Genomic DNA, 20,288 nt, shown 5'->3' with positions numbered 1-20,288 from the left:
TCACAGGTATTTAAATACAAGGATGAATTGCACATAACTGAAACATCAGTTGGAGAATTTAAAAAACCGTAGTATACTAATATACTAGAATGCTACGAAGCTGTTGATAAAATGAACTAGATTAGTAGTGTTGATCTTTTTTTTAAAAAATCTCTAAGCTGTTTTATTAAATGAAAGGAGAATGGTGTTAAGCAGCAGGTATGGTGTGATTGTTTTGTATGAATATTAAAAATGTAGATATATAGACATTTTTGGAAAGGAATTGTATTGAATTTAAGGACAAATTTTGGACTGTGGAGAACTTTATGTTTTCTATCATTTTGGACTTGAAGTTTCTAAATATTTGGAATTAATTAATATGGAATGTTTTCAGTGCTGTTGTATATGCTTATGTGTTACCCTGCTATGAGTAGTGACTGCCCAGAATTATTTTATCTTTTTCATATTTTGTCATGTAAATGACAAAAATGTATTGTTTTATATTTTTAGTTTTGTGAAAATGGTATGCCTGTTTTCTGTTTCTCTCACTTGTGTTTTACCTTGACAGTGTTTTTAATTATTAGCCATGCTTTTGTATATAGTTATGTAATACTCTTTGCAATGTAGTATTCATCTGTTAAAATACCCTGATCTATCTCTTTTCTTGTTGGAATTCCTCTGGGTCATTTACTGTTTTTGACTTTAAGAATAATGCTGCTCTGAACATATTTGTACTACTTGGTTCATGTGTGCAAAAGTTTTTGAGGGTACATATCTAAGGACAAGTATTGCTAGGATGTACAGTGTGTTAAACTTCATAAGGTAGTACAGATTATTTGTCGGTGTTTTGCTCCAGTTAATGTTAACAGTAGTATACAAGAGTTCTTACTGTTTCAGATTCTCATCAGCACTTGGTCAAGTGTTAAATTCCTTGGTTTTTGCCATCTTGGTATGTAATAATTTCTTTGGTCTTTCTTTATATTTCCCTAATTATTAATGAGGCGTTACATCTTTATTTTCCCCCGACATATTTATGGTCATTAGTGTTTCTTTTGTGAAATTTTATGAAATATCTATTTATGTCTTTGCCTAATAAAAATTTGAATTTAACCAACTTTATAGTTTTTTATGTATTGCTATTGATTCCTGTTATTTATGTTACTCATATCATTTCCTAGTTTGTAGATTTCCTTTTCACTTAATACTGTGTCTTGATGAATAAAAACTGTTAATTTTAGTGTATAGAGTTTTAATATGGCCATGAGTTCCCATTGCCATCATAATTAAAATTATTTATGTGTTCTTTTTCCACCATTTGAATCTTTGCCTTGTTCTTATTGATATCTTTGCTGTTGATTGTTGGAAATCTTTAAAGCCATCTCTAGTAATAGTTTTTATGTTTTCATCTGTTGTTGGGATACAGTTTCTTTTAGAGAAATTTTGTGGCTACTCTGTAGGAGTATTTTCTCACACGGTTCATTTTCTTGTGTTATAACTTAAAAAGTCCTTACATGACCTGAGGGTCATAAAGGTATCTTCATACGTTACAAAATTTTTAAATTAATGCCTCTGACATTTGTCTAACCCATCAGAAAATTACTATTTTTTGTGTATTGTATTAGATAGGGATCCAATTTCAATTTTTGTGACCTTATAGAGATAACCAGTTAAATAAAAATGGCAGTGCCATTTCTTCACATTACGGGTAAATATGTGTTAGGGTGAAGGCTAAGTTACTGTAATAAAATGCAGAACATAGTGGCAGAAATAGGCAAGTTTATTTCTCATAAGCCAAAGTCCTGCTGGCTTAAAATGGTATCAGTTTGTACCATAAAGGTTATTCACTAGGCCAGCTTCATCTTGTGGCTTCCTTATTTCCTAAGCTTTTGTTCTTGTCTGCATGGTTTGGTGATGTATAATTGTGCTGTCTTGTTTCATTTTTTTCCTTTGATCATTCTCAACCTGAGGTTTGTCAAGGACACCAGGAATAGTCATGTGAGTGAGTTCCTTCCTTTCTGAAAATCTAGTTTTTCTCAGGAACTTGATGTTGGCATCCTTGCCCCATGACTTTCTGTCGTGGTTCCTTCTTCTCCAGAAAAGAAAGTCTTTGGGCAGTTCTTAGTCCTGAAACCTGGCAGAGCCCAGGACTCTTGTCAGCCTCAGCCTCCAGTTATTGCTTGCCTTCCTGGTAGTTTCAGCAGCTCTTCCACCTGGGAGTGACGAATGGTACTTGGATTGTACTATTATGATGAACATAATATCTAATAATAAAATTTAAAAAATTTCAAATACTGGAATGATTGTAAAATGTCATTTAAATGTGCTTTTATTTATCCTATGTGTTTACGCTTATGTTTTCTTTGACGTATAAGTTGTATCTTTCCATGTTAGCATTTTTCTGATTGTTTTTGTGGGATACTAATTTCTCATGAAATGGTCATTATACAGGAAAAAGTTTCTGTGGTCAGATTTTAAAAAGCACGTCAATGCGTATCTTAACACTTCATTTCTTTTTTTAACGGAATCTAAAATCAATTGACATCCATCTTAGATGAATTAATTATAAAAATATGCATTTTTAGTAGAGATTGTTATTCCGAATTTAAGTTCTAATTTAGTTTGTTTCCATAGCCAGTATTGTAGAACAACCATCAATCACGATTCTGTTGAGTCATTTGATTTTATATCTTTTCCAAGTTAAGCATCAGTGTCAAGATATAGCAAATAAAATTGTCCTATAAGTTAATGTGGAAACATTAATGTTACTGGTACTATAGAATCACTTATTTTGGGCATAGTAGTGGTAAGCTTTATATTCAGTGGAAAGGCCAACATAACTTTAAAAAAAAATTTTTTTTAATGTTTATTTTTGACAGAGTGTGAGCAAGCATGAGCGGGGGAGGGGCAGAGAGAGAGGGAGACACAGAATCTGAAGCAGGCTCCAGGCTCTGAGCTGTCAGCATGGAGCCCAACGCGGAGCCTGAACTCACAGCCCGTGAGATCATGACCTGGGCCCAAGTCGGACGCTCAACCGACTGAGCCACCCAGGCACCCCATAACTTTTTTAAAAAATAATGTTTATAAACATTTTCAGTAATTTTGGTAAAAATATCAAGAATTGCAAATAATTTTATATTCTGACTCTGTTATGAAGGCTGTTAAACCTACTGTATTTTAGCAGCATGTGTGAAATCATTTGAGGGAGAAACAAGACCACAAATAGAATGTTAAAAAAAAAATTAATTCATTAATGAACATATGTTGTAGGAAGGAGAGTGTTCTGCACACCACACATCAGAATTACAGGCTTTTATACTTCAGAAGACCTAAGATTCCTCACCCCTTATCTCCAGAGTTACTTATGAACCCCCACTGGTATGGAAGGATTATGACTCCCGCAAACATCTAAAAAGTAATAATATATATATACATGAAAACAGGTCAAGTATACTTTTGAAAAGTATGGGAGTCTGTGTTTTCTGAGAACTTGGGCAACTGTTAATAATAATCAGCATTCATTGATTAGTCAACAGTTATATATGGACCCTGTGCTTGGTTGACACTTCAGAATATTATAGTGAACACTGCTGCGGTGGGCTAGGCACACTGGTAACCACTGTTTGTGTGTTACAGCATTTAATCCCAAGGATTTTAATGTAAATACTTTCTCCATATTACAAATGAGGAAGTTAAAACCTAAGATAGTTATTTACTAGTTACATAGCTGGTAGGTGGAAACTAAACTACAGAGCCCCTTTTCTTAATGCAATATTGCATACTTGTAAAAACAATGAAAACTAGGTTAATCTATTACATCAGTAGACTGAAAAAAGAAAAATCACATTTGACAAATCTAACATCCACTTATGACAAAGGCTAGAAATAGATGAGAACTTCCTCAACTTGATGAAAAATATCTACAAAAAATAAAAAACCTACAGGTAACATCGTACTTAATGGTGAGAAACTCAACACTTTCTAAGATTAGGTACAAGGAAAGGACATTCCATCTCATCACTTCCTTTCAACATCCTATTGGAAGCTTTTGCTAATGTGGTAGGGCAAGAAAAGAGAAAAGGTACACAGATCAAGAAAGAAGAGATAAAATCGTTGTTCACAGATGACATGGTATATGTAGAAAATCTGAAAGAACTGAAAAAAATCTAGAACTAAGAAGCAATAATTGCACTGTTGCAGGATTCAAGGTTCATATACAAACATCGGCTGCTTTCCTATATATCAGTGGTGAACAAGTGCAATTTGAGATTAAAAACACAGTATCACTGACAGAACCGCAGAAAGTGAAATACCTAGGTATAAATCTAACAAAATATATAGAAGATCTATGTGAGGAAAACTGCAAAACTCTGATTAATGAACCAAAAACCAAAATAAATGGAGAGATATTCCATGTTTGTGGATAGTAAGACTCAGTATTGTCACGATACCGGTTCTTTCCAGCTTGACGTACAGATTTAGTGCAATCCTAGTCCCAATTACAGCAAGTTATTTTATGGATATCAACAAACGGATTCTAAAGTTTCTGTGGAGAGGCAGAAGACCCCAGAATAGTCAACACAATATTGAAGAAGAACAGAATCGGAGGACTGATCCTGCCCAATTTCAGCACTTACTGTGAAGCTACCGTAATTGAGAGAGTGTGGTTTTGGTGAAAGAATAGACAAATAGGTCAGTGGAGCAGAATAGAGATCCTAGTATAGAGCCCCCTGTAAACATAGTCAGCTTATCTTTGATGACAGAGCAAAGGCAAGACAGTGGAGCAAATATGGCGTTTTTAACAAATGCTGCTGGAATAATTGGACATCTACTTGCAAAAGAATGAATCCAGACGCAGTTAACACTCTTCTGAAAAATTAACTCATAAACCTAAATGTAAAATGCAAAACTAAAATTCTTAGAAGATAATATAGGAGAAAACCTATATGATCTTGGGTATGATGATGCCTTTTTAGATATAACACCAACGACACAGTCCATGAAAATATAATTGATATGCTGGACCACATTAAAATTAAAAACTTCTCTTTAAAAGACAGTATCAAGAGAATTAGAAGCTAAGCCCCAGACTGGAGAAGGCATTTGCAAAAGATACATCTGATAAAGGACAAAACAGATCAAGAACTCTTAGAACTTAACAGTGGGAAAACAATTAGAAAATGGACCGAAGACCGTAATAGTCACTTCACCAAAGACGACGTACAGATGGCAAAGAAGCATATGAAAAGATATTCCACAAAATATGTCATTGAGGAAATGTGAACTGAAACAAGATACACACCTATCAGAATTGCCAAAATGTGGAGCACTGACAGTCTTTAATGCTGACGAGGATGTGAAGCAACAGGAATTTTCGTATGTTGTTGGTGGGAATGCAAAATGGTATAATCACTTTGAAAAACAGTTTGGCAGTTTTATAAAACTAAATGTACTCTTACCACACAATGCAGCAATTGTGCATCTTGGTATTTACCCAGAGGAGTTGAAAACTTAATGTACACACAAAACCCTGCACACAGATATTTATAGCAGCCTTATAGTCAAAACTTGGGAGCATCCAAAAGTCTTTGTGGTATGTCTAGACACTGGGATAATTTTCAGAAGTAAAAGAAAATGACCTATCAAGCCAAGAAAAGATAAGGGGGAACCTTAAATCCATGTTACTAAATGAAAGAAGCCATTCTGAGAAGTCTACATACTGTATGATTCTAACTATACAACGTCCTGGAAAAGGCAGAACTCTAGAGACCGTAAAAACTTAAGTGATCACCAGGGATGGGGTTGGGGAAGGATGAATAAAGCAGAGCACAGAGAATTTCTTAGGTCAGTGAAAATCCTCTATATGATATTATAATGATAGAAATACATCCTAACACATTTGTTCAAACCTGCTGAATGTACAACATCAATACCCTCTGGTAAACTGCAGACTTTCAGTGATTATGATGTGTCCATGCAGGTTGATCCTTGGTAAAAACTGTACCACTGTGGTGGGAGTTGTTGATCATGAGGGAGGCTATGTATGTATGGGGGAAGGGAGTAAATAGAAGTCTCTGTTGGCTGCCTTCTCAGTTTTCTTGCAAACCTAAAGCTGCTCTTAAAAATTAAAAGAAAAAAAAGAAAGCTTGGAAACATTTTTATTATTGGTAGTGAGCCAATACTTAGGTGAAAGGAAGAAAGGAAGCCCTGTTGGCTTTGTGGAAAAGAGAGAGATTGACAAGAAAGTTAATTTTCTATTTTAGTGGTTACAATTTTAAAATATTTTAAAATACTGCCAATAGCGTATGTAACACCTGACATTTGTTTTTCAGCGAATACTTGGAAAATACAGATAAGTGATGGATTAATATTTTTAAGTTTAAAGATAACTTATGTTAATGTGTTTCTGTTTTTTCTAGAGAGGATCTGACGAACTACTCTCAGGCAGTGTTCTCAGTAGTCCAAACTCTAATATGAGCAGCATGGTGGTTACAGGTAAGTGTTACTCTCTTAACAGTGTTTAATTATTTGCCATTTTATGGGTCAGAATATTAAAACTAATATTTAGTCTGCTTTACCAGAATAGCCTTTTATAATTTATGGTAAATGTTTTAAATGTTCCTGTTGGAAAAAAGAAATGTTTCTGTTGAAACACTACAGAGGAAGTTTTATTAGAGTATATATGTGTCAAGTAAAATACCTAAAATTGGTCACTTTTGTGGAGAAGTAGTGTTTTTGCCCTTTCTTTAATCACAAAAATATAAACTTTTCCTTTCATGTTAAAAGTCCCCTCATTCTTGCCCCTTTTATCCTTTTGTTTTTAGTTTTTGTGTTTGAGTGTCTTACAGAAAAATTTTTTATAATAGTTCCCCCCCACCTTCCCGGGCTTGTTTTCCAAGTTTTGCAGTGGATGCCTGAAACTGTAGATGGTACAAAACCCTGTATATACAGTGTTTTTTCCTGTACATACATATCTATAAAGCTTAATTTATAAATTAGGCACATTAAGAGATTAACGAAAACTAAAAATAGGACAGTGATAACAATAAACTGTAATAAAAGCTATGTGAATGTGCATACTCTCTCCCTCTGTCTCTCAAAATATTGTATTATACTCACCCTTTGTTTTCCTGTGATGGTGTGAGATTATAAAATGGCTGTGTGATGAGATGAAGCAAGGTGAATGATGTATAGGCATTGTGATACAGTGTTAGGGTACTGTTGGCCTTTTGACAGTATTTTAGAAGGAGGATCATCTGCTTCTGGATCATGGTTGACTACTGGTAACAAATCATGGAAAGTGAAACAGCAGATAAAGGGAATTACTATATTTGAAGTATTCTCTATCCCACAAGCTCTAAAGCCCAACTAAATAAAAGTCAAAAGATTGAGCTAGATAGTTTTCATTTCTGTGTGCTTTCAACCTTTTTTTCTTTGCTATAACAATATTTTAATTCTTTGAATTGGGTTTTTTAATGTTTTCTCCATATTATCTTCATAGGGTATTTTTCTTAAATTGTATATATGTCTGAAATAAAGTTGGTTGTGTGTAAGGTCTGTCTAAACAAATATAAACTAATTTTTAGACTCTTGTTTTATGGATCAAAATTTGATATGGGGATAATGATGATGATAATGACGATGAATTAATTATTCTGCCTATACCCCTGCATTTTACACTGTTTACCTAAAACCGAAGTTCCTTTTTTCTGAACCCTTTCCTGAATTACTTGCTTGAGGAATTAATTGTTTTGGGTAGTAAAAGGATTGTAAAAAACTAGAAGCATTTTGATTTATTTCAGGTAGCTATTGCTTATGTATAGGTGTGCCTTGGCACACACATACATATGCCTGGCAGTTCAGTTAAGTAAAAACTATAATGAAGTACTTAACGTAGTCATAATGATGTGATAATGAATTTGCCCACACATCATTATTATTGACTTTTCCGTGATTACAAAACAAAATCACTAGGCCATGATTTTGATAGTCAAAATACTGTGTACAAATAATTGAACAAATAGGTTCAAATGTCTAACGCTGCTTTGCCACTTTGATTTTTTTAAAACAATACATATAGTGATGAATAGTTGAAATGTTTTAAAAATTAGTATGTAGGGCTATGACAGAATAACTGATAGCACCTTTTCCTTCTCCTTCCATGTGCCCTCCAAAAAAAAATAATAACTACAAAACTGTATAAAATATATTGTCTTGAATTGATGAGCAGACAGTACCAGATAAAGATCCCTGAGAGAAGGGAAATCCATGAGGGGAGTCCCATGATCGCTTTGGCTTTCTGCCTTGGGCTACCCTATTGTAGCACAGGAAAGGAGAATCTAAGCAGAGCATGGAGGTCTCACTGAGCTGGAAAGATAGACTGGAATTCATAGCTGCTCAGACATCTGGGATTTGTGAAGGGTCCTGAAAAAGGAAGCTCTCCAGGGGTTTGGGCATTTTGCAGGGGTCAGAATTCAGTATGGTGATTCACTTGATTCAGAATTTTGAATAATAGCTGGGCTGCCTGTATACAGGTTGAGAACTCTGCATGATCTGTCAGAACGGACCTGTTCTGGGGTTGAGAGCTAAAGTGGTGATTCCCAAGGTTCTGTAGTGCTCTGAGATCTTGGGAGTTCTGGGAAGTCAGAATGCAGACATCTTGGAGAGAACCTCAGGCATTCAATTTAGACTACTGAAAGCCCAGTCTTTAAGAGAATGGATCACCCATTACACTAAGCACCAACCTTAAAAGGAAGAGTGAAGAAGCTAGATAGTTTGGCCTGACAAGACAATAAGGATCACCAGTAATTTAATTGCTTGCCTAAACAAAACCACACCCCCTAAGGAAGACATGACTCAGTCTTTTTTTGTGAACTATCATTCATAATATCCCCCATACCATCAAAAATTACGAATTACGGAAAGAAGCATGAAAACATTCCATCTAATAGAGAAGCATTCAACAGGAGCGGACACCAAAGTGACCTAGATAGTGGAATTAACACACAAGGATTATAGATATTTTTAAAGCTATAAAGGAAAATGCTAGTGAGTGAACACACAGAGACTGTGTGTTGATGTTTATATGACAACAGTTAGCACTAAGTGAAGATAAATAGAATTTTACAGTTGTAAGGTTTTTATTATTTACATGAAGTGATAGAATATTAACTCTAACTTAAAGTAGATTCTATTAAGGTTGCATACTGAAATAATTAAAAAAACATACAAGGAAGTACAGTTAAAAGTGAATAAAGAAAAGGTTGGGAGGACTGATTCCCTGTTTTCAAGTTACAATAAAGCTGAATAATCAAAACAGTATCATAGTGGCATAAAGATAAATAGATGAATAGAACAGAATAGAATCCAGAAATAAACCTACATAATTATGGACAACTGGTTTTTGACTAAGGTATCTATGCAAAAACCAAAAACAAAACACCAAAACACACTTGGATGTGTACCCCATACCATATTGAAGAATTAACTCTGAGTGGACCTAGAAGAAACATAGTAAAAAAATTTTGTGACCTTGGATTAGGCAGACGTTTCTTTGATAGGACCCCAAAAGTACTATAAAAGAACAAGTGGGATTTCATCAGCTTTTAGACTCTAAGTTCTTTTGCAGATACTGATAGTAGAATGAAAACACAAACCATAGAGTAGCAGAATATCTTTACAGAGCATATGGAACTTTGATCCAGAATATATATAAATTCAGACTGTATAAATGCTAAAACTTAATAAGGCAACAAACAACCTAGTGTAATAAATTGGCAAAAATACTTGATAGTTCAGCAAAAACATGGCAAATAAGCACATGAAAACGATGCTCTATGTCATTAATCATTAGATGCAAATTGAAGTGAGATAACATTACGCACCTATTATAATGGCTAATATTTAAGAGATTGACCATACTAAGTGTTGGAAAGGATGTGGATGAACTGTAACTCTCATGTTGGTGAGAACGTAAACTTGAAGAACTACTTGGACAAAATAATATTGCAGATTCTTAAAAAGTTAAACTACCAAATGACGTTTGTCAGCTGTTTATCTCTTAGGCATTTATGCATGAAAAATGAAGGCATATGTTCATTTAAAAAAACCCAAAAAACTAAAAAAATCAGTTGAATGTTCATAATAGCTTGTTTGTAATAAGCAAAGCCATAAACAATCCACATGTCCATCAACAGATGAATGGATAAATAGATTGCAATTTTGGCCTCGTATTCCTTTGCATACAATGAAATACTACTCAGACATGTAGAATAAGCTATTTTTCTTTTATGAAAGCTGTCTGCCCAATGTGGGGCTTGAATTCATGACCCCAACATCAAGAGTCTTATGCTGTACTGAGCCAGTCAGCCACTCCTAGAATAAGATATTGATGCATGTAATAGCAGGGATAAATACCCAAATAATGCTACTCTGTAAAAGAAATGGACGGGGGAGGGGAAATACATTCTGTATGAATTCATTTATATAAAACCCAAGGAGATACAAACTGAAGCAGATTGGATTTGGGAGTGGGGAGGAGCAAGGGGGATGGGTTGCAAAGGGTACAAGGAAATTTAGGGGTGAATGATATATATACTTTCTTAGGGTGAAGATTTTGTGGATGTTTGCATATGTCAGAACTTGTCAAATTTTATACTTTAAATGTATGCAGCTTATTGCATGTGAATAATACCTCAGAAGGGCTGTTTAAAAGGAAAAAGCCCATGGAGGAATTAAAATGGAATATTATCAAATATTCTGTTAGTGCAGTGCAAGAGAAGAACACCATGAAAACACCAGGCAATAAGAAAGTAAATAGATGTTAAACATAAATGTGTAAATGTAAATTAGCAAAAAAAAAAAAAACCAGAAAAACCCTTTAATCTGCTGTAGTAACCACTAGCTATATGAGGCCATGAACTGTGCTGTTCCTAATGGAGATGTATGCCTTTGTGTTTCAAAAACATAGTATCAAAAGTAATAATGTAAAATATTTCATTTTTTAAAATATTGACTATATGTTGATATGGTAATATTTCAGGTATATTGATCTAAAATCTATTCTTAAAATTAATTTCACTCCTCATTTTTTGACGTGGTTAATAGAATATTTAAAATTACATGACTTGCAGAATATTTCCTTTGGACATTAGTGGTCTAAGAAGTCCAATTAAAAGGTAAAGATTGTCAGACTGGATTAAAAAGCAAGGTCTGACTGCAGTATCTTCTAGAGTCAGGTTGAAGTACACAGATAGGCTGAAAGTAAAGAGGATTGAAAATAATATTCTGTGCAAACAACAAGCACAAGAAAGTTCATCTGATTATATTAGCCTCAGAGTAAAATTCAAGACAGGAGTATTACCAGATATAAAAATATCATATTTTGTAGTGCTTAAAGGGTTAATATATTGAAAAACACTTTATACCAGTAATAACAGACCTTCAAAGTTTATGAAAAAATACACGTATGTGTAAAACTAAAGAGAGAAACCAGTCTATAATCATTGTTGGATATTTTAACATTTCTTATAGTAATTGATAAGACAGATCTTTAAAATAAATAGAGGATTTGAACAGTGCTGAACATTCAGCTGGGCTTAACTCACATTCACAAAACTATACCCTAACTGCAGAAAAACTTGTCAAGTGTATATAGCACCATGATCGACTATATATTAGGACATAAAATAATAGATTTCAAATGACTGAAAGCTCATATAGTATCTGATCATAGTAGAATTTGAATCACCAAATATTTGAAAATTGAACTACACAATTCTGAATAATACATGGATTGAAGATATTAAGGGCATCTTTCTGACTGAATGAAAGTGAAAATATTAAAATTTGTTGGCTCATTTGAGAAAGTACGTGGGGAAAATACGTCTATGTATATACCCATATTAGAAAATACCTACTTTAGAAAAAGCTTTAGAGGTGCCTGAGTGGCTCAGTCAGTTAAGCATCAAACTCTTGATTTCGGCTCAGGTCAGGATCTCATGGTTCAGGAGTTCAAGCCTTGTGTCAGGTTCTACGTTGACAGTGTGGATGGAGCCTGCTTGAGATTCTCTCTCTCCCTGTCTGTCTGCCCCTCCGCTGCTTGTGCATATGTATGCTCTCCTTGTCTCTCTCAAATAAGCATTTTTTTAAAAAGTTTAATCTGTCAAGAAAAGAAAGCTATATTACCAATATCAGGAATGAAAGTAGAGGTACCACTACAGATCCTACAGAAACTAACTGGAAAATAAGGCAGTACTGCAAAGAGTAGTAATACCAATAAATTCAGCAACCTAGGTGATATAGACAAGATCCTTCACAAACCTAACTTACTAAAACTGACATGAACTGTTACTCCATAATATATACAGATTAGCTCTATGTCTATTATAAAAATTAGATTAGTAATCTTCTCACAAAGATTACTCCAGGCGTAGGTGATTTCACTCATAGGTGAGTTTACTCAGATATGGGTGGTTTCACTGTTGTATTTTATGAAACTTCAAAGTAGGAAATAATAGCCATCTTCAGTATACTGCTTTTAGAAAAAGAGAAGCAGAGTATACTCCAAATTCACTTTGTGATGCTGCTATAACTGATACCAGAGGATATAAGAAATCAAGATTTCAAACCAATATTTTTCATTAACATAAATGCAGATATTCTTAACAAAATGTTAGATTTTAGAATTATCATTTGTAAATGATAATTCATGATTATTAATTGAGGCGGACCCAAGGATTGTAAGGTTTAACATTTCAAAGTGAACTCAGTGTAATTTATCACAATAATAGAATGAAGGGGAAAAAATGTCAATAGGAGAATAGGACAGATACAATAGGACAGATACAGCATTCATTCATGATAAAACTCAGAAAACTGGTAAGGGAACTTCCACAGGTTGAGTGAGGGACATCCAATAAGAGCCTAAAACAAATTCCATTCTTTAATGGTGAAATATTGAATGTTTTCTCTTTAAATTTCAAACTTTTTTTTTTTTTTTTTTTTTCCAACGTTTTTTATTTATTTTTGGGACAGAGAGAGACAGAGCATGAACGGGGGAGGGGCAGAGAGAGAGGGAGACACAGAATCGGAAGCAGGCTCCAGGCTCCAAGCCATCAGCCCAGAGCCTGACGCGGGGCTCGAACTCACAGACCGCGAGATCGTGACCTGGCTGAAGTCGGACACTTAACCGACTACGCCACCCAGGTGCCCCGAATGTTTTCTCTTTAAAAGCAGGAATGAAGTAATGTCTGTTTTCACATTTTCTCCTGCTTTTTCTTTACATAGGGCAAATAAAATAGCATAAAGATTAGAAAGGAAGAAGTAAAACTATCTTCTCAGTAAACATAATTTTTAAAATAAAAAACCCAAAGGAATCTAAAAAATGTTGCATAGAACTGATCAGTGAATTTAGAATGGTTATATGATGCCAGTTCAGTATACAAAAATTGTTTCCTGATATTATTAGCAAATTCCTGGAAAATGAAATGAAAAAAATCCATTTATAAAAATACCAGAAACACAAATATCAAGGAATACATTTAAAAAATAATTTGGGAGACAAGTATATCAGTAACTATATAAGATGCTACAAAGAGATATTAAAGACCTGAATGAGAAAGAAACCATGTTCATGAATTAGAAGGCTCAATATGTTAAAATGTCATTTTCCCCCATATTGGATGGAATTGAATCTATAAGTCAGTCAAGCTCAACAGGCTTTTAAATTGAAATTGACAAGTTGATTCTAAAATTTATGTGGAAATAAAAAAGGACCTAGATGAAAACCATTTTCCAAAAGAAAAAAAAAGTGACACTATCTGATTTCAAGATTCACTGTAAATTTGTGGTAATCAAACAGTTTAATATTAGCAGGATTAGTATTTATAGAATAGTGTGCAGAAAGAAGCTCCTATATTTATGATCAACTGATTATTTACAAAGGTGCCTTGGTCATTCATTTGGGGAAATGGTGCCAGAAAACAGAAACACATATGAAAAAAAGAAACAAACTACCTGATACTGTACAGAAAAGTTAGATGGATGTATATCTAAACCTAAAAAACTAAATACATAAAGCATTTTGAAAAAATATAGAGTATATATCTAACCTTCAGGTAAATGAAGATTTTTTTTTTTAGAGAACACACAAAAACCACTACCCATAAAAGAATAATTTATAAACTAGACATTTCATCTAAATGAAAAACTCATCCAAAGTCACTGTTAAGACAATGAACAGGCAAGGCACAGGTTGGGTAAAGATCCTAATATTCACATATTTGTGCTTATATCTGACAAAGGACTTGTATCCAAAATAGCTTAAGAATTCTTTCACATCTGTAAGCACAAACGGCCTAATTTTTTTTGAAATAGACCAAAGAAGGTATATGAATGGCTGATAAATGCACAAAAATATTTGTCATCAGGAAAACACAAGTTATAACTGCTGTGAGGTATGTCACACCCACTGGAATTTAAGCTAAAATTAAATGGATTGGCAATGTAAATGTTGATGAGGAAGGATGTGGAGCAATTGGAACAACTTGCCATTGCTGGTGAAAGTGTAAAATAGTTTGGAAAACAACTTTGGCAGTGTTTTATAAAGTTAAACATGAAGACAGCTTATGACCTCGTACTTTCTGGTCTAGGTTTTTACGCAGTGTAAACATGTTCACTGTAAGACTTGTACAAATGTGTATAAAAAACTTGATTTATGATGGTCCCAAACTTGAAATTACCCAAATGTCTGTAAATAGGAAAATATCAGTGAATTGTAGTATAATCAAACAGTAGGTTACTACTTACTCATAACAAAAGAATGATTATTAACACAAAAACATGAGTGAATATTAGACCTTCTATGAACCAAAAGAAGCTAGACACAAGAGTACTCACTGTGTGATTCCATTTTTATAAAGAACAGATAATCAAGTTTTAGTATAGTAGCCAGAATAAGGGTTGCCTGTGGGTGTTCGGATGAACAGGAAGTACAAGGGAATTAATTCTCTGTGGTGTTGGACATGTTCTATATGGATTTACAAAGTTTTCAAACAAGTCCAAAATTCGTTTGAAACTGTAGAATACCTCTGGGAACCATGAGCTAGTCCTAGTTTTATCTTGCTGAAATGTGAAATATGAGAAGGGGAGTGACTAAAGTTGAGTTCTGATAGGTAGAGGTTTGCATATAAGATTTGATTTGTTATGTTAGGGATCTTGGACTTTACCAGATTTACATTTTAGAAAAGATTTTTCTTCCATTTGTGTTTCGTGGGGTATGGAGTGAAGGTTACTACTGTACACAGGGTAGACAGTTAAACACTGTACTGTAATCTCCAGAGATATTAAGGTGTTCTGAATTTTAGGTTCTTAGAATATGGAAGAAATAATGTATCAAGAAATTAGAACTTCTGAGTTATTTGGAAGTAGGCTGGTTTGGGAGAAGTATTCATTTGGGTTTAGATAATCACTAGATTGATGGATGATAGTCCCATTAACAAAGGGAAGATCATGGGAAAGGAGATTGGGTTTTGGTGGAAAGAAACAATAATTTGTTACTATCTTTTTAAAAGTATCTTTAGGAAAGACAGTGTACTTCAGTGACTAAAGAATGATTGAGTCTTGTGTTCTGATGGAATAAAATTCCTTAAAGCCTTGTTTTAACATAAGAAATTTACATGCTTTCAATTTATTTACCTTCATTCACATTGGAAACCCTGAGTTTTAAGATGTTTTTTCCTTAACAAAAAAGATGAGAGTCTGTACATGATCTCACAGACCCCAATTTGAATATTATTGCTTATAAGAGCAAACAGCATAAAAGACCTTTAAAAACTTGTGATTCTACTTGCCTGGAAAAATATGCCATTGTCAGGGTACTTGGGTGACTCAGTTAAGCAACTGACTTCAGTTCGGGTCATGACCTCACGGTTCGTGGGTTCTTGCCCCGCATTGGGTTCTATGCTGACAGCTCTGAGCCTAGAGCCTGCTTGGGATTCTGTGTCTCCCTCTCTTTCTGCCCCTCCCCACTCATGCTGTCCCTCCCTCCCTCATTTTCTCTCTCTCTCTCAAAAATAAATAAAACATTAAAAAAGTTTATTAAAAAAAAATGCCATTGTCATCCAAGTGTCTCAAAAAGGTACTTTTACAGACAGTATTACAAGGAAACTTTTATGATTATCAGATACAGAAGAGGATTTCATTCTTCTATTCCAGCTTTATCCAAAATGTTTCCTCAAAATCACTTTACTATAGAATTCTGTTTCTAAAAATGTCTGTTCAATGGCCTTTCCCTCATCTGTCCAGACTTTCTATATACATGCCAGTTTTTTGTGTCAGAAAAAAAAAAATTTTTTTTTAGAAGTGAGAAAAGTTAACGTCATTAGAATTTTAGTCTCAGGTAAATAAGAAGTCCCTGCATTAAGAATATTTTGTAATAGAGGCGCCTGGGTGGCTCAGTCAGTTAAGCAGCCGACTTCAGCTCAGGTCATGATCTCACGGTGCGTGAGTTTGAGCCCCGCGTCGGGCTCTGTGCTGACAGCTCAGAACCTGGAGCCTGTTTCAGATTCTGTGTCTCCCTCTCTCTCTCTGACCCTCCCCCGTTCATGCTCTGTCTCTCTCTGTCTCAAAAATAAATAAATGTTAAAAAAAATTAAAAAAAAAAAGAATATTTTGTAATATATTCCTTCAGAAATAAAAGTGAAACATTAAAAAAATAAAAAAACCTAGCTCCAACTAGTATTGGATTTGGCTTTTATTGAAAGGAATAACTAGTTTTCATTGGGGAGGAGGTTTGACAATTGTAAAACATGGTCTCTTTAATTTTTTGAGTCATTTCTTCATAGCTCTGGATATGGACTGTCCCTTTAAAGTATACATATTTCTGCCAGTAATTCTGATTGTTATTCTATAATAGTAGGATTTAAATATTGTTAAAAGTGTGATATTTTGCTTTATGTGAAAAAACTGAAATCATCCCATAGATTCTGGTATATGTTACTCAGAATTCTTTGAGATTTTAATTTTTATGTGAAGACATTTTTATATAATGCCATTTCATTTTGCTATAATGCTTTGAAGTATTCCAGCACATGAGTCTTCTAGTTTAGCCTTCTGTTTTTTCCTAGCTCATGCGTAAGGTACTTCTGGCAAGTAGGCTGTGCAGTGCAGCTTCTTGAAAATGCAGAGTTATAGCCAGTTTTTACATTAAGCCTAAGATTTTTTGTGTGGTGGCTGTTGGACCTGACTAAACAGCTAGCAGAATAACAGAAGTATCTTTCTGTATATACCTGCATTTCTGGTCAATTCTTCTTTGGGTTTTCTGTTTTCCCAGATAGGAATGTAAAGAATATGAGCATTCATTTTTCGTAACTCAGGTTTTTTTTTATTTTTTATTTTTCTAAAGCCAACAGCTTTTATAACATTATGCTTTGCCCTGAAGCTTAACTAAAACTGATTGGAATTGAAACTGCTTTTCCTCTCAGTTTCACATTTGATAAGGATGCTACCAATGCTTTTTTATAAATGGTTGGGTCTGAAAGACTTCAGAGAATGAGAATGTACTTATCTTTTGTTAAATAGTTTCCACTGTATAAATAAGTGGAAGTATAAAGTTTTGTAATGTTGCACTTCAGGCTGATGCAGTTGAAAGTATAGAATTAGAAAATTGGTGAATGAGTGGGACTAAGGTAATAGATTTACAAATTAAATGAGCAGGTGGTTTTTGAGACCCAGGTTTTACATGAGGAAGTAAAGATAGGACTTTGGGGTCAGTACAGCTTGAGGAATTCCCACCATTACTGGGAATGCGTGCTTAACAGAAAGTTCAAACAACTATACAGTGAGTCAGGGAAGTAAGAAAACTAGATGTGAATTGTTAGGGGTGCTGTGAGAACAGAGATATGGTAAGTATGAGAGGGCTTACAGTATTTTGGCCATGGATGGATTTAACAAATTACCCAGAATCTTGGTGAGACTGTTACGTGAAAACTGTGATAAACACCAGTAAAAAGCAAAGGTCAGTCAAGGGAAAAAAGAGACTGATTAAAGGTGAATGAACATGGTCACTTTAGAATTGAGGTAGAAAACCACTTTTGAATTTGGCAGAGAAGTATTCAAATAGAAACAGTTTTTGCATATTTTTACATACTATTTTGTTTCAAATTTGAGAAGAACATCTTAAGCAAAAGGCTTTAAGAAGGCTGAATAATATATGGAAAATAATATTAAAGATTTCTGCAATTTATATACAACCTGTATGCATAAATAAAAGTATTACTATATTGTTGTTGCCTAAGTTCTTAGAAATCATTTTAATTGTTACTGGTTTTACATACACAAACCAAAAGTTTCTGGATTTACTTGAGGAGTGGAAGGGAAAAGATCATGGAAAGAGGTTCAAATTATTCTTTGCCTTTGAAGAATCCTAGATCTGTAACCCAGAGAGACCCAATCTTCCTTACTTCTCTGATAGGGTAATAAATGGCATATGTGTTTTATAAGCTAAGGGCTATATATTTTCCTGTGCCCATTTTCTTTTCTAGGGCTGGAGTGTTTTTATATATGAAAGTATGCTTTAGTCAATATGATTAAAGAAGTCCTTATTTCCCAATTTCATGTTCTCATAGTCTCATTATCTAAAATGAAAACTTTAATAATATTTCACACCAAAATATAAATATTTAGTACTAAAGTATGAATATTTAGTAGCTACCCCTTCTAAACTATTAACTAACTGAGGGAATATCAGAGTGTGACAAAAGTGTAAGTTTTGATGTTACATGGTCTTTGGAAGAAAAGGACAGATCCTATCTTGGCAATTGTGTATAATGCAGTATTTGTCTTTGGGATCCTTGTATAGTGTGGTGGGTTAAGACCACAGGCCATGGAGTCCTATTTCCTGAGTTTCAGTCTTTTTCTATTACTTCCTGTCTTTTACTACTTAATGTCTGACCTTGGTCGACTTAACTAGCTCTTATCCATAAATGGGATTGTACTATAGAGTTGTACAGTGTTTGGCATGTAGTTAATTTGCAGGGAATGTTAAATATTGATGTAAAAGAAAAGTAGCTTCAAAAAATAAGGTTATTTATTTTCTTTGACTTTTCAAAATGATTCTACCTTTCCATATTATTTAACTGTTTTATTAACGTTCACAATTCACACTGCCCAGGAATTACCCAACACAAATCCAGAACAATAAACTATCCTATTTTCTTTATAATGGGAAAATGCAAGCTGTTAACCTTTTGAGGATCATATTCTAAAAATAACTTAAAAAGGGAAGCCTTTATGTATGCAATAATAGATAGTATCTTTATTGTGATGTACTTTTTTTTTGCTTTTTTTTTCCCCAGAAAGAAAAGGACAGACTAAATTAGGAAAAACTGAAATTTACTGATACCATAACCTATAACTCCTGGGGCTCTAGATTGGATTATGAAGTATTCATTCTTGTTATTCCAACAAATGAACAAATGAGAACACAAACTGTCAGGATTCTGTACTCCGTTTGCTTTGCCAAGAAATGGCTGTAGTCTTACATAAGAGTATATGTTTGTATGCCAATTATAAGTCTTAAAGTATACATGTATTCTTAAATTCCTGCTTTACTTACATTTTCGGCTAACAGACCCAGTCATGATTTTGTTCAATAAAATGCCACAAAAGAGAAAATTCAGCCTCTTTCTTCTTTCTATATATTCAGATGCTTGTGCATGTACAAATCGTCCTTAGTTATGAAGTATAGAGGGCTTCCTTTAGTTTTTCTTATTTCTGGAGTGATTAGGAGCTAGCCAGCAAGATTTTCATGGTAATATATCCAGAGGCCAGAGCCTACTACTCTTCTGTACAAAGCCATCCAAAGAGGATTTCTAAAGGCATTGGCTGGCCATTCCTGTATATAAACTTCAGTAAAGCTCTTAGCATAAAATATGACTTAAATTTAACTTAATAAGTTAATTATCAAGTGAGTTCACATATTATTTCCTAGAGATACCTTCTTTAATCATCCAATAAAGTCACTATCACACCACCTTCTTCTGGTTCTCTGCTAAGTCCATTTTAATCAACAACATTTTGCTTTGCTTTATTCATAGCAGTTAATCACTATAAGAGATATTTTGTTCATGTAAGTTAGTCCACCTCTCCTACTAGACTGTAAGAGAGCATTGGGGATCTTACTGATCATTTTGTTCATTGCTGTATCCCCCAGAGCCTCAAACAGTGCTAAAAACATGTTCTTGACACTCAGTAACTGGTTTTTTTTGATACTCAGTAACTCTTAAAGAATCAGTGTGTAAATGAATTTTAAA

General features: G+C 34.0%; 1 protein-coding gene across 6 annotated transcripts in view; it reads left to right on the top strand.

Moving 5' to 3' along the window:
• The window catches only part of PTBP2 (polypyrimidine tract binding protein 2), an 81,637-nt gene that overhangs the window by 21,260 nt on the left and 40,089 nt on the right, over positions 1-20,288 (top strand). For all 6 annotated transcript variants that reach the window (XM_060621635.3, XM_060621634.3, XM_060621633.3 and 3 more), the window contains one exon: positions 6,396-6,471. In XM_060621635.3, the coding sequence (XP_060477618.1) occupies positions 6,396-6,471 (76 nt within the window). The remainder of the gene's footprint in view (positions 1-6,395; positions 6,472-20,288) is intronic.

This window comes from Panthera onca, chromosome C1 (genome assembly GCF_046562875.1).
Source record: "Panthera onca isolate mPanOnc1 chromosome C1, mPanOnc1 haplotype 2, whole genome shotgun sequence".
Lineage (NCBI taxonomy): Eukaryota > Metazoa > Chordata > Mammalia > Carnivora > Felidae > Panthera > Panthera onca.
This window is presented reverse-complemented; position numbering and strand designations above follow the sequence as displayed.